This window comes from Podarcis filfolensis (assembly GCF_964270895.1).
Source record: "Podarcis filfolensis genome assembly, chromosome: 12".
Taxonomy (NCBI): Eukaryota; Metazoa; Chordata; class Lepidosauria; order Squamata; family Lacertidae; genus Podarcis; species Podarcis filfolensis.
In genome coordinates, this window is record NC_139614.1 from 6,031,797 (window position 1) to 6,056,522 (window position 24,726).

The window sequence follows — 24,726 nt, forward strand, 5'->3', positions numbered from 1 at the left end:
TGTGTTGGAAGCTGCCCAGAGTGGCTGGGGCAACCTAGTCAGATGGGCAGGGGATTTTTTTATTATTATTATTATTATTATTATTATTATTATTATTATTATTAAATACAAACCTCAACCCTCAGATTGCTAGTATGCAGAGACCCTAATTCTCTATGGCCCATTTATACAATAGTCTCATTTTCAATATATTATCTCAGGCGGGTAACCTGCAGCCCCTGGACTCACTTCCATGGAGGAAGAAGGATCACAGAGGGAGGTGAAACAGGTGACGCAATGGAAGGAAGGCGGCCGGGAGAAAGTCCTTTGCAAGAGGCCAGTTTGGACCTCTGGCAAGAAGAATCTGTCCTTTCCCTGGCAGCAGGCAGGGCCGGATTTAGGTTTGGTGAGGCCCTAAGATACTGAAGGTAATGGGGCCCTTTATATGTCCAGCTGTCCTTTGTCAACAACAAATTGCTGCTGTTTTTTGTGTTGAATATCTGCTATATGGTAATTTATGGACCTAAGGTAAAGGTAAAGGTAAAGGTAAAGGTACCCCTGCCTGTACGGGCCAGTTTTGACATACTCTAGGGTTGTGCGCCCATCTCACTTAAGAGGCTGGGAGCCAGCGCTGTCCGCAGACACTTCCGGGTCACGTGGCCAGCGTGACGAAGCTGCTCTGGCGAGCCAGCACCAGCGCAGCACACGGAAACGCCGTTTACCTTCCCGCTATAGAGCGGTACCTATTTATCTACTTGCACTTAGGGGTGCTTTCAAACTGCTAGGTGGGCAGGAGCTGGGACCGAAAGACGGGAGCTCACCCCGCCGCAGGGATTCAAACCGCCGACCATATGATCGGCAAGTCCTAGGCACTGAGGTTTTACCCACAGCACCACCCGCGTATTTATGGACCTAATAGGTATCTAAAGCCATTTGCACATAACAAAATATGTATTTTCAGTCATACCTCGTGTTAAATATGCTTCGGGATGAATATTTCCGGGTTGCGTTCCACGGCCACCCGGAAGTAACGGAGTGCGTTACTTTCGGGTTTCACCACTCGTGCATGCGCAGACACTCAAAATGACGTCACGCACATGCGCGGAAGCGGCGAATCGCGACCCGCGAACGCGCAGAAATGGGTTGTGTTTGCTTCAGGATGCGAACGGGGCTCTGGAACGGATCCCGTTCGCATCCAGAGGTACCACTGTAATTATTACAGCCAGTCCATGCAGAATGTAGGCACCCTATATATAGAAATGAGCAAACCAGTGACATTTTAGGGAGCAGGCTAGCAGGCCATTACTTGCATCATAGGAGCCTACACAACACAAAACACTGTTGCTGTATGTAGGTTTTATTTTATTTGTTTTTTATCTTACATTTTGGAAATGTACATCCAGGTTTTTTTCCTTTAAATTTTTTTTGGGGGGGAGCCCAAGAGAGTGGGGCCCTAAGCTATAGCTTGTTTAGCTTATACATAAATCTGGCACTGGCAGCAGGTGCGTGGGGAGCAAGCGAGAGAGGTAAGTGCGTGGGAACGAAAGAGAAAGGGTGGCTCGCCCGCTTTTAGATCTGGCCTCACATACTCCTGGACCTGTTCCTGCCCACAGCAGGAATAAGTCCCACTCTGTTTTGAACGTGCCAGTCACTGCAAAATCTAGGTATGGTTCCTAGGCAGATAGAGCTGGAATCTAGACACATATAAAAAACTGTGAAAATGCTTTTTTAAAAAGTGTTTTGAAAAATACATTGAATTTGCCATTAGCTTGCCATTGCCACCTAGTGCCACATTTGTATAATGTACTTAAAACACTTAGAAAGTTATAATAAACTGGTCTTTCTTTCTCCTTCCAAACCTTTCCCTCGCCCCCACGATTTTACCTTGCCTCAAAACCATCTGGAATTAGCCTCCTGTTGGGCTTGATAATTCCTTAGTTTCTTCTTGCTAGCGGCTACCTGGCAGAGCACATTGTAGTTGGGGCATCGCCTACGCCTTCAATTTTTGGGTATTCCGTTAAAGGAATCCGGCGGTCATGGATCCTGTCCGATGCCTGTCTGGCGGGGGGCCATGGCACGACCCTCGGTGGCATCAGGGGAGAGCTTATAGTTGGATTAGCATCAACAGGCTCCACCTACTGGTGAATAAACCCCCTTTTTAGACTCACCCCTCTCCGAGTGGGTGGAGTCAACTGACGTGATCCAATGCCTAAGCCAGTACCTTTTCACTTGCTGTAATCAATAAAGTTGTGGCCTTTTCTTGCCCATATTTACACCTGTGTAGCTGAGTCCAGAGAGAGAATCAGAATAATAGCACTGAGTGAGTTTTTTGAGCTTCCGTTTATTGTTGCTGCTGTTATTTCACTACTACTGTTAAAAAGAACCTTTTCATTATGGCTTTCACGTACAAAGAGTTGTTTCTGTGCTAAAAGGAGGGCTTGTTAAAAGCGCAGAGCACGTAAATGGGGATAGATCAATTGATTTAAAGCAGAGGGAGATGAGAGAATCTAAAATCGGCTAATGCAAGTTCCTATATCCTCCTCTCCTGCCGGCACACACACTTTAATGAACTGTGCCAAGAATACATATCAAGATGTGTGCGACAGAATGTAATTATTCACTGGACACTGTTAGAAGTGTTTTAAAGTGTGCCCAAATTGATAGAATTGTGTCTCAACAGGTAGTATAACAAGATGTGTACATTTGTCGGAAATGCTGTTTAATTGAATTGGCTAGTTAAATCCCCTGAAAAGGACTGCAGGAAGGTCAGTAATGAGAATGCTACTCAGTCAACCAGGCAGCCGTCCCACAGAGCACAAACGCTTCAGCCTTGCGAGGCGCGATTTAATGATACTAGCAGGAGCTTGTAAAGCCAGAGACTTCATGGAAACTTTTTACATTAAAGCAAGAAAGCTGCAAAGATTAATACCTTTCCAATCTCCCCTTCCTTGTTTACACCATCTTCCATCGATTTCCCTGCATTGACTTCTGCAGGGTAAATGAGAGAAAAATTGAGTTTGCTATCTCTGAGGGTTGCTTCGTGTGAGCTGTTTGTATACTTAGTTGGGGTTCCAGAGTCCAAAGCTGTGTGCTCCTTCAGATCAGAGGCAAATAGGATTGTCAAATATTTTAGTTGCCTTGCTCTTCTGCTTGTTCAGACATGAGCGGGCAATGTTGCTTATCTCCATGCCATGGTAAGCTGGTTTCTGCAGATCAAGCTATTGTTAAAGGTACATGGACAGGATGTGTCAAGTTTTTACAGTCACTTGACAACTCTAGATGGGAACTGAGCCTGGGTATTTCTCTCCTCAGCACCACTTCCTCATGTGGATACATTCCATCAAGATATAGTATTATTGTGTGTAGAATTAGATGCCGGATTATGTAAATCCCCAATATCATCATTCCCTCTAATAGTGAACAGTGGTTGAGTGTCTATCAGTTTGGAAATACAGTGGTACCTCAGGTTAAGAACTTAATGCGTTCTGGAGGTCCGTTCTTAACCTGAAACTGCTCTTAACCTGAGGTACCACTTTAGCTAATGGGGCCTCCTGCTGCCGTCGCCATTCAATTTCTGTTCTCATCCTGAAGCAAAGTTCTTAACCCGAGGTACTATTTCTGGGTTAGCGGAGTCTGTAACCTGAAGCATCTGTAACCTGAGGTACCACTATAAACAGAGAAGTAAGGCAGTGATTTCTACATACTTAGGATACCATACGGCTTATTTCCCTGTACAATTAGCAAACATGTACATACATGTCTTTGTAAAATGAAATAGAAATGGTGCTTTTAAAAACTGCAAGATGGCAAAGAAACACACAATAAAAAAGGCTTGAATGCCACCTTGAAAGCTTCTTGATTGAAAGAGCAGTATCTGACCGCAAGAACATCTCACTCTTGGGTAGGCTCAGTCATGATTGCTCATAAATGCTTATTTGTTCTTGAAGCAATTTTCCTGGGTCCCACGAGGCGGTTATGTCACCATAAAGGGAACATTGGCAAGGACCAGGTTTTGTCCATTTCCCTAATGGTGTACGAGGACCTGAGGCTTTCAAACATGGGGAGTTGGTGTCAGGATGTGACCTAAACGCAGTTACAGTATAATAGACGTGAAAAAGGACAGAAATCGCAGAAGGAAACAACTGGAGCGGAGGGTCACTTGGCTTATATTCTTTGTGAATGACTTGGAGGTTTCATCTACAGATAAGTGGTATATAAATCTTGTTAAATAAATAGGTGAGTTTAAGAAACAAACAAACAAAAATTTCTCCCTACACCGTACAGAGATGTGTCGGGAAGGGAAGTAAACCGAGTGGCCGAATGCTTCTCTCCTCAAGTCACAATCATATGTTGCATCAAGGGGGGTGAAATGTTCCTTTGTCAAGACCAAAACGTACATTTACCCAGCCAATCAATACAAGAATAGCTGAAACTGCCGGTTTCAAATGTCCGCTTCTTCTTTGACTACCTTCCTATCCCCTCTGTCTCAAGATCACCATCAGAGTTTGATCAGGGCAATAGTGTTCCTCCGTACTTAAGTTCCCAGTTTGGGCTGGCATTTCTATACATAGTGAATTTGTGGGCTTATTTAAGTTTTTATTTGAGGGAAGGAGCTGTAGGGTCTCGTGACATACAGAGCAACCTTTCCTCCAACAAATATATGTGTGTGTGTGTGTGTGTGTGTGTGTGTGTGTGCATACACAGTATATAATGTTATCTGTGGATATATATATATAGATAAAAAGATCCCATTGAGTCATTCTTCTATGTTCTGCTACTTCTGCTCGCTTGCTCTCTCTATTCACTCAGCACCACAAACGTCAGTTCCTCCATTGATTTGAAACTTCTGCCATTAGTACATGAACAATTCACATTGTTTCCTTCTCTGGGTGTTCTTTCCATGTGTGTTTCCATAGATGACCTTTGGATATCTTTAAATAATATATTCTGTATGCTCACTTACAAGTTCTACTATATCTCAGTTCAGATAACTTGAAACATTTTGCCTCATCTCTTAGACGTAGCGAGTTATCGCAAACCAGGGAGCCACCTTCTAGCAGCGCCTTGGTCTTATCCGGATTGAGCTTCAGTTTATTGGCTCTCATCCAGCCCATTACCGAGGCAAGACAATGGTCCGGCACATCCAATAATGCATTGGTAGATGACAATAGCAGCAGCACTGATAGGGTGCTTCACTTATTTTCCTCCAACAGCCCTGTAATATATTCTCTTTCCAATACAGTTCTCACTCTGCTGTCACTTAGCAGCATAGGATAGAGGTCTCAGTAGGCTCGGGTTTAGCCTGAGGCTTGCGGAAGTGCAAAAACTTTTAGAAAAACCCTAGAAGGGGGATTTAGAGTGGGCTGGGGTAGCTAGAAAAGGTATATATAAATATAAAGCTGCCATCCCGTTCATTCACTCTTTCTGTGGGTATTTTCTTGTCTTAGAAGGAAGAGCTTTGAAGTTTCCTTTCTCTCTCTCTCTCTCTCTCTCTCTCTCTCTCACACACACACACACACACACACAACCCAACAAAATTTGAGTGTCTCTGTTTGTGATGTTCAGTCCATGAGAGCTGCTGGACAAAACAGCTCTAGCAACGCACAAGAGGGAAATAGCAGCCGGTTGAGGGAACCAAATGGTTTGCAGAACTATTAAAAACATTTACAGTGCTACCTTGGGTTAAGTACTTAATTCATTCCGGAGGTCCATTCTTAACCTGAAACTGTTCTTAACCTGAAGCGCCACTTTAGCTAATGGGGCCTCACGCCGCCGCCATACCGCCGGAGCACAATTTCTGTTCTCATCCTGAAGCAAAGTTCTCAACCCGAGGTACTATTTCTGGGTTAGCGGAGTCTGTAACCTGAAGCGTCTGTAACCCGAGGTACCACTGTATGGGGGAAACCTAAGTTGGGAGGACATCCCCCGCATTAAAGCCCAATGAGAACCAAGTGCATTCAATGACTACAGAAAGTTGGCTGGCAGGGGGGCCACTAGGTGGCGCATCGGAAGATGGCTGACAATAACATCTCTCCGACCCACATGAGGTAATTTGGAGGCTATGATGGGGGTAATTAACCTCCTTAACCCCCCCAGGATTGTGGGGGGGACGGCCCTTGCCTGCTGTGCCCTATACCACCCCCGAATTTGTGGGGGTGGGGGCACTAGGCACAAGGCCCTCCTGTGGGATTCCGGCACTCCTGGACGCCGTCCCTGATTCGCGCCGCTAGTTGCAAGCATCTTCAAAAGAAACAATTTGGACGAGATAAATTGCACATGCTTCAAGGAAAAAGGGGAGTAAAGACTGCTGACAGAAGAGATCTCTGATAACAAGACAAGAATAAAATAAAAGATACGTCAAGATACGGTACGACAAATGACTGAGGGGGGAGGGGGGAAAAAACCTGCCTTCCTTTTTCTTATGTGATTTAACAAGAATCCCCTCCCCTAATGAGTCAGAAACTAAGGACTTAAGCTGTGGATTTAAGGCTGTGTGGAGATAAACTTTCGAACCAAAGCAATGTTTCAAGATGAAGCTGGAAAGCTAAGAGTTTTGGAATGACGCAGTTAAAAATGCCGTCGCCATTTTGGGAGGCATTGTTGGAGCTCTTGGGTCTGGGAGGAGAAAGAGAGAAATAGAGTTGTTTACATATCATGGATCTACTTCTCGGTGGGACTTAAGAGCGACAAATGCCAAATTTATGATGGAAAGAGCGATGCTATCTACGAAGGAGATATATGGAAAACATCTGGACTCAGTGGAGGAATGGGAAATCCACACAGGATTATTATTTTGCTTATCAGCTTAAGGAGACTAACAGAAGAGATCGTAAAGGAAAAATAGAAATTATATGAACAAGATATGATGTGGAAACACCAAGATAAGACTGGATAGAATTATGAACTTTGTCTGGACTGATTGGGACTGATTTGGACATTAACGCAGTAATAAGAAGATGATCTGAATCCCCCTTTGGATCTTGAAGTATGGGTTCCCCCAACAAAATTTAAAAATCTGGCTTTGTAATTTGGAATTTATGTGATGTGATTTAATTTGATGTGATTGGCCAGTTAATTAAAATTATTTAAACAGAAAGTTGGCTGGCAGTTGGGAGCGAGGGGAAGTGAAACCTGCTGGAAGTGGAATGGAAGGTTGTCTCCTGAGCAGTAGCAATCCACAATGCAGCACTTTGTTGTAGGTCATCATCTTCAAATGCTGAGGCTGAGAGAGTATCAGTTTACCTAAGGCCACCTATAGAGTGAAGACCTGGGCCAAGGGCACACACAGCCACAATGCCACATCATCTGTTAAATGGATTACAGTGGTACTTCGGGTTACATACGCTTCAGGTTACATTCGCTTCAGACTCCGCTAACCCAGAAATAGTACCTCGGGTTAAGAACTTTGCTTCAGGATGAGAACAGAAATCGTGTGGTGGCGGTGTGGCAGCAGCGGGAGGCCCCATTAGCTAAAGTGGTGCTTCAGGTTCAGAACAGTTTCAGGTTAAGAACAGACCTCCAGAACAAATTAAGTACTTAACCCGAGGTACCACTGTATTGAATATTGCTTTGGCCAATTTACCGTAAGTTGTGTGTGTTTTTTTAACTGTCATATTTTTTTTCCATTATGGCATAATTGTATGGGATGGTATTGTTATGGGATGTGTGATCTTTGTTGCAGGTTTTGTCGTTTTTGTGGCTTGCAAACTCCATCGTGTGCAGCAGTGTTGACAGGCAGCGAACAAATTAAAAATGAAACGGAAACGAACATCTCTCTCTCCTTCCTTGAAAGGGTCAGAGAAGGATCACTGTTTAAGTGGTGGCATTAGGATGTTTTGCGTTCAGGAAAAATGGCCTTGGAGATGAGAAATGTACCTTGAAAGCTTCATATTCTGAAAGCATTGTTTTTCTGAGTAATGCCTTTCAATTTAGGGTCTACAGCTTTAAATGACTTCAAGGTGTTGTGGGTCATAATCTGATGTGCGTTTAAAAGGTTCTTCAGAGGATTAAAGGATGTGTAGGCCTTATAATGTGCTGCTACCTTAGCAAGAATTTCAGCTGAGAGGAAGAAGAAAAAGGGATCAGTGGACCTGGTACAGAAATGTCATATTGCATTTAGAATACCTGGCTGACTGCTATGCACCAACGAGGCATCCATTTTTCACGGTTGCCTGTACATTCTCTCTCTTCCTTTTTAAGGGAATAGTTTGAATAATCCATATACAAAATCTGACAACAGCACTATCTTTAAAAGTTCACAGCTGCCAAGAAAAATATATTTGCATGACTAAAGAACGGGAAATGCATTAAATGTTTTCAGTTTATTTGAACTTTGGCATTTCCCGGAGTCCATTGGGAAAGGTCTACAGGACAAAAGCTATTAACTGTTCAACCTTATTCATCACCGTGACTCCGTACCTTGAGTTACACAGTTTACCTCAGGCTTCCTCAACCTCGTCCCTCCAGATGTTTTGAGACTACAATTCCCATCGTCCCTGACCACTGGTCCTGCTAGCTGGGGATCATGGGAGTTGTAGGCTAAAAACATCTGGAGGGCCAAGGTTGAGGAAGCGTGGTTTACATGTATGAACCTGGATTTATTATTAATATTATTAAATGCATTTATATTTCACCTTTCTCCCAAGTTGGCGCCTGTAGGAACAGGGCTTAGAAACAGGGTCTCAGGCGGGAGAATACTGGAGTCTCAATGTTGGCCCTCCAAGTTGCTCACTGGGAATATAAATATCTTGCCTGCAGGCTGGGACAACCTTGCCATGCAAGTAAGTTATACAATGCGCCCTCTTTATTTGTATTCTGTATACAGTGGTACCTTGGGTTAAGTACTTAATTTGTTCCGGTGGTCCGTTCTTAACCTGAAACTGTTCTTAACCTGAAGCACCACTTTAGCTAATGGGGCCGCTGCGCTGCCAGAGCACGATTTCTGTTCTCATCCTGAAGCAAAGTTCTTAACCCGAGGTACTATTTCTGGGTCAGCGGAGTCTGTAACCTGAAGCGTCTGTAACCTGAAGCGTATGTAACCCGAGGTACCACTGTATTTGCAAGATACATTGCTGATGTCACTAGAGACTCATAGGATCAAGGGGTTAGGCAAATTTTGAATTGGTCAGTAAACGTATCTCTGCCTCATGCTTTGGTTTCAGATGAATGAGGTTTATGAGAAAACCCCAAACAGCGAACTTTGCTGCCGGGTTTCACACCCTGCTAATCAAACCACACTTGTCAAGAAAAGAGGAAGAGGAAAATGAAGAGTGAGCCAGTTCTGTGAGAGACTCCTCTTCTCAGGAGGCATTTTTTCTTCACTGTTGCTGTTTTATTAGGCGAGACTGCTGCAGAAACTACTGGTAAGGCATGTGGCTTTTGCTGCTGGGTTGTTTTTTGGTGACGTAGTTTGTATTCATTTCCACCTTCAAACTGCTTAACATGGCTGCACTGCGATATAGCTTTGTTTACATTAGGGCATATGACATGCAACAATTGCAGAAAATTAAAAATAGTGCAACAGCAAACGTTTCTGAATATATTCACAAGGTTGGTGTTGAAGCGTGTATGCCAAAATTATTACAGATACGAAATTATGTGTAGTAACGTGCATTGCTTAGACGGGTGACCATAAGCAAAAGGTATCTCATATCAATTAGAATTAGAATTTGCAGGAATTTATAGGATGGGGGAAGGGGAAATAATTAAATATGTACTGCATGCAAGCCAAACTGTGCTGTAAAGATAGATAGATAATACTTTATTCGGCTATAAGCCCACAAGGTAAAACCAATAAAATAACATTTTACATTCTAAAATATCAACTAAAATATGGGTAGTATTCTACCATATACCTCATTTCTGGAATCAAAAAATACCGCATAAAAATGGCCATGTTTCTTTTTGGCTCTTGCTACTTTCTGTGTCAGTTTTTCCAAAATGCTGTTGGCAAAATTGCATTATACCCTGGGTCCACCATTAATAATTGTAACGATTCCCATGTCCTGGCAATAGTTTTTCTTGCAGCATTAACTGCTTCTGTCTTTAGGGTGGCACTTCTCTTGATTCTAAGAGGGGCTTCTGAGGGCAAAATTCACCATCCACAGTTGTCCCTAACAAAAAGATGCTGTGTTTGGAGAAGCACTGCCTGCTGGTTTTTTGCCTGTCATTGCATCTCTTTGCATCAAAATCTAGTAACCGCTTTGTGATTCGCTTTGCTAGAGACAACTGCTGCTGTATGTAGCTCTTTTTTAAAAAAAATAATTTTTATTAAGTTTTCCATTTAACAATCCAATCATATCACATTAATTATTCCAAATTATACCAATACATATCATAAAGTCCAAATATTTTGCCAAATTATAAATTTTTGTTGGGGGTTCCCATGCTTGGAGTTCAGTAAGGGTCCAATCATCTCATATTTCTGCTGCTTTTAGTGTTCACCAGTCCCATCTTTCAATCTTCTTGTTGTTATCCTTTTTCTTCTTAATAGCCTCTGAGTTGTTTCCACAGGTGAGTTAAAGTAAGCAATATTATGCTTCTGTGTGAACTTTGTAAGGCTCTCCCTTTTTTAAAAAAGCTGGTAAGTCTTTTGTTTGCAATAAATTATCACACGCTGATCTAAAAGTCCTCCTCGAGCGGCAGACGCCATCATTCTCAGTTCCAATGAAATAAAATCTAGGCGTTTGCTCATTAATTTTCCCAGACAGGTTGCATCATAAATTAGGCTTTCCAGGGAAGATTTGTCAAGTCGAACTTAGAATACAAACTTAGAATACAAACATGATAACATGCTGTGTGTAGTTCTAGATCCTATGACTGAAGTTCAGCATGCAACCATATCCAAGTTTTAGGGGTAGGAAATTAAAAGTAGTGCACAAAGAGAGGGATGCAGGAGAAATTCAACTCAGTTCACAGTTAAATGTGAACTTGCCAAATTCATACTTTTCAAAACAAGATGAGAACCAAAACAACAGCCATCCTTTGAAATTTGCAGTTACCCTGATTTTGTAACGCAGTTCTCCAGTCAAGTAGTGTGTACAAAAATGCATAGGGACGTGGGTGGCACTGTGATCTAAACCACTGAGCTTCTTGGGTTTGCTGATCAGAAGACTGATGGTTCAAATCCCCGCAACGGGATGAGCTTCCGTTGCTCTGTCGCAGCTCCTGCTAGTAATTTGAAAGCACACCAGTGCAAGTAGATAAATAGGTACCACTGTGGCAGAAAGGTAAACAGCGTTTCCGTGTGCTCTGGTTTCCGTCACGGTGTTCCGTTGCGGCAGAAGCGGTTTAGTCATGCTGCTGCAATACCCAGAAAGCGGTCTGTGGACAAACGCCAGCTCCCTTGGCCTGACAGCGAGATGAGCGCTGCAACCCCATAGTAGCCTTTGACTGGACTTAACAGTCGAGGGGTCCTTTGTTGTTGTTGTTGTTTAGTCGTTTAGTCGTGTCCGACTCTTCGTGACCCCATGGACCAGAGCACGCCAGGCACTTCTGTCTTCCACTGCCTCCCGCAGGTTAGTCAGACTCATGTTTGTAGCTTCGAAGACACTATCCAACCATCTCGTCCTCTGTCGTCCCCTTCTCCTTGTGCCCTCCATCTTTCCCAACATCAGGGTCTTTTCCAGGGAGTCTTCTCTTCTCATGAGGTGGCCAAAGTATTGGAGCCTCAGCTTCAGGATCTGTCCTTCCAGTGAGCACTCAGGGCTGATTTCCTTAAGAATGGATAGGTTTGATCTTCTTGCAGTCCATGGGACTCTCAAGAGTCTCCTCCAGCACCATAATTCAAAAGCATCAATTCTTCGACGATCAGCCTTCTTTATGGTCCAGCTCTCACTTCCATACATGGAAGTGAGGGGTCCTTTACCTTTACACAAATGCATATACCAGGGTAGTGCGCATATAAGTGGATACAAAAATGCATTGTATTGGGGGAAATTGCTTTGCAATATTGTGCATATTAGGCAAAATAACATACAAAGGTGTTTATATGCTAATGAATTTCATGCTGGCTTTTGAAAAATTGCATATTGATGTGTAAATGTGGGGAGCTGAATGTAAGATTGGGAAACCGAGAAACCGAGAGAAACCGAAATGGATAGATTCTCTGTCCCGAACGTGTGCACGCATGCACACAAACCCAGTGAGAACATGCGACTCAAAGTTTGGTTCTTTATTGGCAAAGCACTCTGTTACCTCAGCTCCTCAGGTGCAAGAACTGCATGCATTGCTCCTGCACTCGGGTCTTTCTCCATTAGATTTAATGACAGCAGTCCTTAAGAATTTCACTTATGTCAATGCTGATTTTGAGAAGTTTTCCCCATCCTTCCTCTATGTTTTTACTTCCAGAATGAGAATGTGTTGGAAGATGGCTCCTTCCTTCAACTTCGTGCTCCTCTTTGTGCTTTTGCTGAAAGGCGCCTCCCTCATTCCAGATGTCCAAAACAAGCAGCATAGCTGTATAGGTATGTGCTGATTTCTTATTTGTTGTATTTATTTAAAACAGCTCTTCATAAAAATATCCCAGACGATGCACTTGTACCTTAAGGGAGAGTGCAGCCACATCCAGAACAGATAAGCCATCTAATTCCCAGACCTAAGAACCACCCTCTCACAACATCTCTGTTTCATCTGGCACACCCCTGCAACAAGGACTTGTGCAGCCACACCTAATTCAGTTGCATCTTGAGCACCTTCCCCACAAAGTGGACATTTGGGACTGAGAGGTAGCTCTCATAAAGCCTCCAGCCCATGATAGATATTTTCCAGGAGCAACTATGGCTTCTTTCAAGTCACCTCCCCGTCATGCAAGCAGATGCACCCACTCACTCAAATTCATCATGATGTACAAGGGTTGCAGGACGCTATAGTTAGCCGCACAGCTTCCAGCATCTTGTCCAAATTTTCAGGCCTCAAGAACCGAAATTGATCCCATAGAACAGGGGCCAGCAAGGTTTATCTTGCCTGGGCCGGATCGGTCCTGCGGAGACCCCTCTGTGGGTCAGATCATGTGTGTGAGAGACCTCGCGCGCCTGTGATTTTCAGTGTCTGCTCAGACGCTGTTTTCGGCACCGATTTAGCGCAGTGTGCGAGTGGGCAGCTCAGTTTGGGGGTGGCTCGTGGGCTGATCAAACGACTTCCACAGGCCACGTCTGGCCCATGGGCCTTACGTTGCTGATCCCTGCCGTAGAATCAGACTATACAGTGGAACCTCAGTAGCCTTTGAACGCCTTTGAACTCGAATGTTTCGGCTACCAAACTATCAAAACCCAGAAGTGATTGTTCCAGTTTTCAGATGATTTTCAGAAGCTCCTGCAGCCAATCAGAAGCCACGCTTTGGAAGCTGAACGCTTTGGAAGTTGAACAGACTTCCAGAACGGATTCAGTTCGACTTCCAAGGTACGACTGTAATAATGCTTTAGATTCAATGGCATTGAGGCTAGACAAAATATCTGTTAATTTCTGTTTCTCTCTGTTTCTCATTTTTCCACTCTTAAATTCACTGCTCCACATATCCACAGCAATTTGTGATTAACACCCCCCTGAAAACAACCCCCATAATAATTCATTGGGATTTAAGTGCAATTTCTCCCAATAGACACTTTTCTGTATACACATCTTTGCAAGCAATCTATACATTCACTTTTCCCCAACACATACATACATTCAGAGCAGTGCAATTTTCAAAGTTTAATTGCGTTTCACATCTTATACTTGTTCATAAAGTGTGACTTAGTTACTTCTCATTAAAACACAAACAAAATTAATTTTCTTTGCCATCCCTAAATGGACAGGTGCCTAGCAAACATGTTCCATAGCCCATCTCCAAGGCTTCCAGCAGCCTTTTGATTTTGGGCAATTGCGAATAAACCCCTCACCACTCAGAAATGTGCTGATGTAATGGCGGTGGAGAAATAATCCTTTCACTGGCACGCAGTAGTGAGATATTCTTTTCAAGCATGTAAATGTCCCAGTTTTATGTCCAAGCAAACATAGAATATAGTTTTTGTCCATTTTCAATCTGTATAACTTTTTAGCAGCCATCTCAGCTAAAATAATACTGGGGGGGTAGTGTTTTTGTTCGTTATTATGTTATGCATTTTTGTGCTTTTATATTGAGAACCTCCCTGTGATCCTTGGATGAAGGATGGTATAGAAATTTTAATGATGTTGATGATTATAATGTGCTTTTATACCATCATGATGGCCACAAATGTAGTTTACTTCTGCATTTTTTCAGAATTGCCACCCTGTGTTCACTTGCCTTTTGGAGTTTGTTCAGACATTTTCCTTCCAACTATAAAATGCTGTTGTAAATCCAGTCAAATGTAGACAGACAAAGCCCTGTTGAAGTTTCTAAGGGCTACTGTACCTTCAATGAACTACTTCCTGTTTGCATGTTCAGTTTGTTTTTTTAATTGTCCCTTCCTCATCAAAACTGGGATATTAGTTACGAGTTGCTTCTTAGTCAGTTTGTGTTCATTCTTCAGAGGATTTTAATTACTGATTTCCTTTCAGCATTTTTTTTTTTAAATTTTGAGGGCAAAATTACAGCACTGTTCTGCTAAAAACAACAACACACAAATAGGTGGGGAAATGAAAGAAAACCAGTAATGACTAACTGTCATTACCAGGAAAAAGTAAAAGGCTGACCCTAGATGGATAATTTTTTTTTAACTGACATTGAAAGGGGTCACTGCTGAACAGGGGTGATCTCTGAGTAAACATTATAAATGATCGTTGGCTGTAGGGGAGAGCATTGCAAGTTAATGTAGCCTTACATTCAGTGCTGTGTGGAATTATAATTTCACTTCTGGCTAATTGCAGAATAGCAATGCCTCGGGGTCTCTAGTGCGGTAGCAACCCTTGCTTATCAAAGTGAAAGTGGATTTAGTATAGCAAGTCCTTGCAAAACACATACAGTGGTACCTCGGGTTACAGACGCTTCGGGTTACAGACTACGCTAATCCAGAAATAGTACCTCTGGTTAAGAACTTTGCTTCAGGATGAGAACAGAAATCGTGCTCCGGTAGCGCAGCAGAAGGCCCCATTAGCTAAAGTGGTACCTCAGGTTAAGAACAGTTTCAGGTTAAGAACGGACCTCCAGAACGAATTAAGTTCTTAACCTGAGGTACCACTGTAAAGACTATTGCTAGTCACTTCAGAACTGCAGGCCGCCCGGTTCCCAATCATGGCCTAGCTCAGGTTATTGTTGCTGCTGTTCTTACCCGGACGAACACAAGGCACATTCAGATTGGGGAATGGCATTCACCCAGCCAGCCCATGAGAACGTCAATAGGGTTTGTTGTACAGCAGTAATCGCTTCCTTGCGCTGGGTTTAATTCTGGTGCCGGCTGCTGGTAGAAACAACAGAGGGGTAGGGTACACACAATTCTAGTTTCCTCCACCCCAGGAGAGTTGCTAATCAGGGGTAATCAATAAGGATTAACAGTCTCCAGACAAAAGAGATCATGGGAACAATCTCCGACTTGCAGTGTGTTTGCTAATTGCACAGGGAAATAAGCTGTATAGTAACTGCTACGTCTGCAGATAATTTACCTGATTATAGTCGCAATTGTGGAACTAATTATTCATTAGTAACCCCCTCTGAAGGAAAGGGGGCTATTTATAAAGTTAGCTCTTTCAGCGCCGCAGCCTCTGTATTCAATCATGGAAAGAAGCACATGTAAATGAGGCGTGGTAGATCTGCAAGAAAAATTGAGCATGTACGCGAGTAATTTTACAGGCCCCCTGCTTTCTGTGTGCCTTTCCACAACAGGGTATGCACCAGTTTGAAGAAAAGAAAAGAAAAATGTGTTCTCTTAGCCACATTTTTAAACCTGTGCCTTCAGCAGGGGCGGGGGACCACTCCCATTAACTACAAATTTTTGGAATCGTTTACTCGTCAAAACTAAGGAAACGAACAGTTAAACAGTTCCCACAATCCAATAGCAAAAGCAATAGATTGCATCTCTTACGTAGTTCATTAATTGGATGCCACAAGTAAGATCCACAAATAGCTACAGTCATTTTTATAATAAGACCATTTCTTTTTCTCCCAGTTGCATGGATTTTATCTGAATAAATGACATGCACCTTTTTTAAAAAATCACGTTTCCTTTGTTCTGATGGTTGTTAAGCCAGCTGTCCCTGCTTAACTACGTTGGTCTTTCAATGAATTTCAACATTGGTTCCATTATGTGACATGTATTTTGGGAAAAATACAGGGTGGGTAATATATTTCATGTCTCATATTTAACATTGAAAAATATACATGCAGTCATATTGAAAGAATCATGGATTCCCCAATACTCAGAAATGTTTAATGACTGGAAGCACTGCAAAAACTCAGCCAAAACAGTTGCACTCAACAACTGTTGAGGACATTGGCATGCTAGAAAGCTTTGCTTACACCCTGTGGGGTCCTATAGCTAGCATGCCCGTCAAAACCACAATTCATTTTATGCTGAAAATCAATCTAAACTCTGAGCTTCAGCTAGTGTCCGTCCAGAGTGAGTTTACTGGTTTCTGAGCAATTTATGCGAGCGCAAATCAGTGCTCGATTTGATTTAAGGATAAGAAATATCAGAAAATTCTGTCCTTCCGCCTCTTCTTATTCCTAGGTCCATGTCACCATATCAGTATGAACAGTTAAGACTGCAGAGTGTACCCATAGAGTCCGTTTTCAAGGGTGAAGGGCAATGAAAAGAAAGGAAGGGACGTGGAGAGGAAGTTACGGAAACAGGGAATCAGCCAAAGAGATAATGGATGCTAAACAATGAAGAAATAGCAGAACGGGAACAAGCGTTCGTACAGGTCTTAGGGTCCTGAAGTTAATATCAGTCAAGTCAAGTCACATTTACATTGTTGCTAAAACCACAAATGGAATGAGAAATAGATTCTCAGTTATTGTCCTTGGAAAAATTGCATATTACACTAGCCTTTTGTACTTTATACTCAAAAAGCTCCAAATAGTGTGTTGTATAATATGTTCTCAGGCCAAGGTTTTGGTGCTCATCTCGCTTTATTGGCCAAAGGAGCCGGTGTACAGCTTCCGGGTCATGTGGCCAGCATGACTAAGCCGCTTCTGGCAAACCAGAGCAGCACACAGAAACGCCGTTTACCTTCCTGCCAGAGTGGTACATATTTATCCACTTGTACTTTGACATGCTTTTGAACTGCTAGGTTGGCAGGAGCAGGGACAGAGCAACGGGAGCTCACCCCGTTGTGGGGATTCGAACCGCTGACCTTCTGATCGGCAAGCCCTAGGCTCTGTGGTTTAACCCACAGCGCCACCCGCGTCCCAACAGCGCCACTCACATCCCGAAGGTTGCTGCAGTTCAAAACCCAAGTTCCTGCATTGTTCAAATGGGGTTCCTTTGCCATTCACGGTCAGTTTGCCATTTCTTCCTGAATGTTACATTTAAACTGGGCCAATCAGCACTTCTTGTGTGTTGTGCATTACACTGTCATTGTATTAAGAAGGTTATCGTGCCCCCCTGCCCCCCAATTACTTGTGCTTTCTGATTTGCAGAGGTGCCCAAAGGCAGGTTTTGTAAATCCTGGGGCTGTTCAATTTGATGACTGTGATAGGAATTTTGAGGTCTTAGATATATGTTAAATGTTCATAAGTGTACCAACCAAGCACGTACGTTGATCAGCACAGGAAGACCGACCTGAAACCATTTTTGATTCCCAAAACTGACCAAATGTTTTCTCTGCAAGGTCAAAGGAAAATGGAAAAGCCTCCCCATTGTCTTTTCCTTCACAAATCCTGTCTTAAGGGCACATTTAAGATATGAATAGGGTGTGAGCCTGTGACCTGGCTCAGGAACTAAGTATTTATCATTACAAAAGACTGGCCAGGCTCCCCAGGCATTCCAATCAAGTGACCATTAAACAGGTAACCTGTTTAGACGAGATAAACAACGCACTCAGATTTCTGCTGTAGACCACCTTTTCTGTGGTGTAGGTATGATGTATCGGGGGAGAGGGTCTTAGGTTACACCCCTTCTGTGATGTATGTATGATGTATGGAGGGGTAGTCTTGAGCTCCAGGGCAGGGAATTTAAAATGTCTATATAAGGGCAGGCACACCTTTGTTCTGGGTTCCTCTTCCCTCCTGCGTGTGGTGAGTGAGGACCCTGTTGCAACAGATCAATAAAGATCAGGCTCACTAGCTGCTTTGCTTCTCAATATTATCTGGTTTGCCTCTGTTATTTTCTCCTACCAATAGGGAACCTACCTAAGGACTTTATATGGGCTCTTGCATACCCCATAAGGGGAAAAGGGCAGATTTTTGTTTACAGCATGACCACAACTGATCTTCCCCTGCATGCAATGAGTGTGTTTCAGAACACAGTTACAGCCCCATGTGTTATGTACTGAGTTGAATAGGATCCAAACTGCAGCAGTCTGATTGGTCCTAGAACAATAGGATTCAGAATGCAGCAGTCAGATTGGTCCTAGAACAATGCAGCAATATGATTGGTTGGCAGGAACCACCCAATCATGCTCCAGATAGAAGTGAATCCACAACCTGATTGGCTTACAGTAGAATTCCGGAATTAGCCAATCATGTGCAGCCCATTGTGTAAATAATGTATATAAAGCAGATACCTTGAGGGGACTTTCATTCATTCCTCCTCACCACTATGAGCTGAATAAAGAGCATGAAATCACTTTGCGACTCGGAGTATATTTCACTGGCGACGAAGGTGGGATCCCGCTGAGCTGACTGCCACACACAGCACCGCAGCACCGCCACCTGCCGCACCGCTGCCTCGCACCGTGTATCCAGGCTTCAGCTCCGGGACACAAGGAACTCAGAATGGCAACCGACAGCAGCTTCTCGCCGTTCAACCCAGCATCTGGAGACTGGGAAGCGTATGCCTCCCGTTTCACCTTCCTCCTAGAAGCCAAAGGGGTCACCGATGAAGAAGACGCCAAGAAGAGGGCGATATTCTTCAGCGTCTGCGGAGAGGAGACGTTTGAAATCGCCCGGGCTCTCCTTGCACCCGAAGACGTCGCTACTGTTCCATACAAAACAATAATGGAACAGCTGAAGGGGCACTTTTCGCCACAGCCCTCTGTGGTGGCTCGTCGAAATGCCTTCTATGCAAAGCGGCAAGCCCCTGGGGAAACCATAACTGGGTTTGTGACCTCTCTCCGCCAAGCTGCCCGGTTCTGCAACTTCTCAGAGCTGGAGAACATGCTTCGTGACCGCCTCGTCGGTGGCCTGAAGGATGAGAAGCTGCAACGACGCCTCTACGCTAAGAAGAACCTAACGTTCCAGGTCGCTCTGGAGGAGGCCCTGGCAACGGAAGCTGCCGAGAGGTCGACGCAAGAGGCACGGCCGAGCCAGCCGTCCCAACCGAGGGTCCACCACGAAGACCTCACCGACGACTCAGGATCCAACAGGGAGGAGGTGCACCGAGTACAGCAGCGCACTCAAGCAGCCCACATACCACAGCTGCCTCGACGAGAAGCAGGGAACTGCGCAAGCTGTGGAGACAGTCACGAGAGGAGGACCTGCCGTTTCCGCAACGCAGAGTGCAGGCAGTGCAGAAAATTGGGACACATCGCCCGGGTGTGTCGAGCTCGGCCCACCCGACGCCAGGCATCAGATGACCAATCCAAGAGCCCCAGGTCCCGGGGCCCAACACACCAAGGCAACTCGACGGAGCTCACGGACTTCCAGGTATACCAGTTGCCCCACCCCAACGTAGAGAAAATTTATGTAGAGGTACAGATAGAGGGGGCCCCATGCCGCATGGAGCTTGACACGGGTTCAACTCTATCCATAATCTCGGCAAGGACCTTAAGGAAACTGTGTCCTACTGGGGGTCCCAAACTCAGGCCGGCCCCATTCACCCTCCGGGACTTCCAGAAACGTAAGGTCCCCACAATGGGGGTGGGGACCTTCAGGGTGCAATACCGAGGGCGGACGCGGCAACTGGACTTGCTTGTGGTCAAGGGCCCCTACATTAGCTTACTGGGATTGGCATGGTTTGGACCACTGGGGCTAGCCGTCACCGGGGTGAACCACACGAGCTTACAAGTGGACGTGGACGCCATATGCAAGGAATTTCCGGGGGTTTTTGATGGGAAATTGGGACAGTATACGGGCCCCCCCATTGCTCTACAACTTGACCCCGCAGTACGACCAGTCAGGCTCAAGGCCCGCCGGGTCCCGTTCGCCCTGAAACCCCGTATAGACGAGGAATTGGACCGACTCGTGGAGCAAGGCGTGCTGGAGCCGGTGCCTAATGCCCCCTGGGAAACCCCAATCGTCACACCCGTCAAGCCGAATGGTTCGGTCCGCATCTGCGCAGACTACAAATGTACCATAAACAAGGCCCTCACAGCCCATGCATACCCAGTGCCAGTGGTCAGCCATGTCCTTGCCACCCTGGCTGGGTCGAAAATTTTTGGCAAGCTGGACTTGGCCCAAGCATATCAACAACTGCCAGTAGATGAGGCCACAGCAGAGGCACAGACGATTGTGACGCACAGAGGAGCGTTCAGGGTAAAGCGGCTGCAATTCGGTGTCAGCGTGGCACCAGGCATATTCCAGAATCTAATGGACTCTCTCCTTAAAGGGATTCCTGGCGTCACCCCCTTCTTCGATGATGTGTTGATTGCCGGGCCCACACCAGAGGAGTTTGAGGACCGCCTCCGCACCGTTCTGCACCGTTTCCAGACGGCGGGTCTCAAGGTGAAGCGGGAAAAATGTCTACTAGGAGTGCCTCAGGTGGACTTTCTGGGATTTATGGTGGACGCAGAAGGGGTCCACCCGACTGGGGACAAGGTACGGGCCATTTGTGATGCCCCAGCGCCCAAGAACAAGACTGAACTTCAGGCCTTCTTGGGACTATTGAACTTTTACCATTCCTTCCTTCCCCACAAGGCGGCGGTAGCGGAGCCCCTACACAGACTCCTGGACAAGCGGGCCCCTTGGGTGTGGGGCCAGCGCCAGGAGGCCGCATTCCAGGCAGTCAAGGACTTGCTTGTCTCAAACTCGGTCTTGGCACACTTCGACGAGAGGCTGCCGGTGGTGCTAGCATGCGACGCCTCACCCTATGGCATTGGCGCTGTCCTGGGACACCAACTCCCGGATGGAAGAGAGGTACCGGTGGCATACTTTTCCCAGACACTCAACGCAACCGAGCGGAACTACTCGCAAATCGACAAGGAGGGTCTGGCAATCGTGAAGGGAGTAAAAAAATTCCATGATTTCTTGTACGGGCGGCCCTTCACCGTGGTGACTGACCACAAGCCCTTGCTTGGCTTGTTTGCCTCCGAAAAGCAGACCCCCCAAGTGCTGTCTCCTCGTGTCCTCAGGTGGTCAATTTTCCTTGCCAGCTACCAGTATGCACTGATTCACCGCCCTGGGAAGGCGATGGGCCATGCGGACGCCCTCAGCAGGCTACCACTACCGGAAACAGGCCCCGACCCAGCACCTGCACAAGAGGTTATGAGCCTGGAGCTGCTTCCCGACCGCCCCATTCAGGCACAAGAAGTTGCACACCATTCCAAGAAAGATAGGGTCATCTCCCGCGTCCTGGACTGGGTGTGGAGGGGATGGCCCAGCAGCAGCCCCGGGCCAGAATTCGCCGGCTACACAACCCGCAAACATGAACTGTCGGCCCACAAGGGGTGCCTGTTATGGGGAAGCAGGGTCGTTGTTCCCCAGCCCCTCCGCAAAAGGGTCCTCACAGCCCTACACGAGACACACCCAGGGGTAGTAAGAATGAAGGCCCTTGCCAGGAGTTATGTGTGGTGGCCGGGGATCGACGGAGAGATAGAGGCCTGGGTCAAACACTGCCAGGCCTGCCAAGAATCCCGCCCAGATCCCCCAAGGGCCCCAGTCCAGTCCTGGGAGTCCGCCCGAGCACCATGGTCACGCCTGCATGTGGACTTCGCTGGCCCCTTTCAGGGGAAAACATTCTTCATAGTGGTGGACTCCTACACCAAATGGCTGGAAGTCGCACTGGTACCGTCCACTTCTACGTCCGCAGCCATCCGGGTACTACGCAGGCTGTTTGCAACCCACGGGCTCCCTGACACTCTCGTCTCAGACAACGGGACTGCATTTACGTCAGGAGAATTCCAAACCTTCACAGCGCAGAACGCCATCCGCCACATCCGTTCGGCGCCATTCCACCCTGCCACCAATGGCCAAGCAGAACGCATGGTGCGGACCACCAAGGACACCCTTCGCCGCATGACGCAAGGGGATTGGGAGTACCGCCTTGCCACATTCCTCCTAGCACAACACAGCACCCCCAGCTCAACGACTGGCCGGAGCCCCGCTGAACTACTAATGGGTCGGCGCCTTGCAATCAGATTGGACCGCCTACACCCCGATAGAGCTCAGGATGAGGTAGTGGTGGGGGAAGGCAGGAACCCCCGGACCTTCGAGGCCCAGGACCCAGTGTACGCAAAGAATTTTGGGGCAGGCCCAGCATGGGTACCCGCCACAGTCACCAGGGTCACTGGTCCCGTGTCGTACGAGGTGCTAACGGATGGGGGGCAATGCTGGCGCCGCCACTGCGACCAGATACGGCGACGATTCCCGGGAGAAAACCAGGAGGAGGAAAGGTCAGAGGAGTCCCAAGGGAACAGAGGGGCAGTGAGGCCCATAGAGCAGGAGGGGCCAGCAGGAGAGGCAGAATCAGTAAATACAGAGAGGACCCGCGAAGCCAAAAGGACACCGGAACCAGAACCACGACTGAGCGAGCCGGTTGCACCAGACCAGACAGGCCCATCACAGCCAGCATCCTTGGAACATGAGCCAGAACCTGAACCCCGGACCAGGGAACACCCCAGGCCACAACGCACACGTAGGCCACCGGCGTACCTCGAGGACTATGAATGCGACCTCCCGGGCAGGACTGGAACTTAGAGGGGAGGGGTGTTATGTACTGAGTTGAATAGGATCCAAACTGCAGCAGTCTGATTGGTCCTAGAACAATAGGATTCAGAATGCAGCAGTCAGATTGGTCCTAGAACAATGCAGCAATATGATTGGTTGGCAGGAACCACCCAATCATGCTCCAGATAGAAGTGAATCCACAACCTGATTGGCTTACAGTAGAATTCCGGAATTAGCCAATCATGTGCAGCCCATTGTGTAAATAATGTATATAAAGCAGATACCTTGAGGGGACTTTCATTCATTCCTCCTCACCACTATGAGCTGAATAAAGAGCATGAAATCACTTTGCGACTCGGAGTATATTTCACCATGTATGCCAGTACAACTGGCTTGAAGAACACATGAACCGAGAGTTGCAATACAGTGCTGGGCTTGCTTAGCAAAAAAAAGGTGGTGAAAAAGTGTTGTCTAACTGCAGGAAGTTTCCCAAACATACAGTACTAGCTTTCTAAATGTTGACATTTGAGGTGTCATTTCCCATTTAATGGTAACTGAAATGCAAGTCATCTGTTGCAATACCTCCAGAAATAGCCCACTGCCACTATGGACCAACATGTACACCGTTTGGATATGTTGTTTTTCAACAAGTAATATTGGTCATAGTGGCAGTGGGCTTTTTTTGTAGGTATTGCAACAGATGACTTGCATTTCAGTCATATGCATTTATGGAATTTGAAGCCTTAAAATGTCCCCTAAGTCCTCAGTACTTGAGGCAGGCATAGGCAAACTCTGGCCCTCCAGATGTTTGGGACTACAATTCCCACCACCCCTGACCACTGGTCCTGTTAGTCAGGGATGATGGGAATTGTAGTCCCAAACATCTGGAGGGCCAGAGTTTGCCTATGCCTGACCTGAGGGGATAATTTTGCCTACAGTGATTTGGGCACTTGTCCCCACTGCCATTTGGGGATAATTTATCCCCTAATGAGGAACAATCCAGAAATGTGTTGGGTATTACAAGTGATAGTGAAGCTTATTTTCTACAGATGGCTGCTTTCCTTGCAGAATTTCCACAGGGCTGTGTTAGAATAGTAGGAGCTGGTTCTTGCTGTGCTTCTCAAACTATTTTGAATCCAGAGGTTCTGTTTTATGGAGGAAAGCAGTACAAAATCAGCTGCTTCATTCAAATTTGTATTTCCTACAGATTTAGTTGCACAGAGGCTAGCGGCAGGTCTGGGATTTCATATCCAAAGAAGACAAGCAAAATAAACTATTTGTTCTGTTTCCATAACGATGCAGAGCTTTTGAAAACAGATAATTCGTTTGTATAAAAACCATCATTTTCCCCACAGTCAGGAGGCAATGGGCTTTGTTACATCTGCCCTTATTTTCCATTGAATTTTGAACCACATTTGATTGCATGGAGCTCTGTCAGTGTTTAAATAACTAGGATAGCTCATTCCCCTGGAAGGCAGATAGGAGATGCAAGCTATCATATTACAAAGCAGACCTTTGCGGCATGTTTATATGTGGGGGATGCTCCTGGGAGACCTTGTGCGTGGGCTACAGTATGCTTGTTTTGCATGTGGGGCTTTGGAAGCAAACCTGTCAGCAGTAACTGTCACACCGACTGCTACATTGGGGAAATCAACGTAGTTACTAGACTGCCCTACAGCTGGGACCCTGCAAAGCAGAGAAGCTCAGAAAGCCATGTTGAGAGTTGAGGGAGGCATTTGAAACCCTCCCTTGCTTTTGTGGAAGTCTCCGTGATGGAGGGGCACAGGAACAAGCCTGCAGATCAAACCTGTATGTAGCGTTCCTGAAATATACAGTGGTACCTCAGGTTAAGAACTTAATTCGTTCTGGAG

At 45.8% G+C, this 24,726-nt stretch overlaps 1 protein-coding gene across 9 annotated transcripts in view; it reads left to right on the plus strand.

Moving 5' to 3' along the window:
- Nucleotides 1-294: 294 nt before the first annotated feature.
- Nucleotides 295-24,726, plus strand: part of AOAH (acyloxyacyl hydrolase) — a 94,210-nt gene continuing 69,778 nt past the window's right edge. For 5 of the 9 annotated variants that reach the window (XM_083578058.1, XM_083578063.1, XM_083578066.1 and 2 more), the window contains exons 1-3: nt 2,262-2,299; nt 9,141-9,341; nt 12,328-12,443. In XM_083578058.1, the coding sequence (XP_083434184.1) occupies nt 12,329-12,443 (115 nt within the window). In that variant the 5' untranslated portion in view covers nt 2,262-2,299; nt 9,141-9,341; nt 12,328. Of the gene's footprint in view, nt 408-2,261; nt 2,300-8,662; nt 8,760-9,140; nt 9,342-12,327; nt 12,444-17,032; nt 17,118-24,726 lie in introns of those variants that run through there. The other 4 variants (XM_083578059.1, XM_083578061.1, XM_083578060.1 and 1 more) reach the window with 4 other exon arrangements.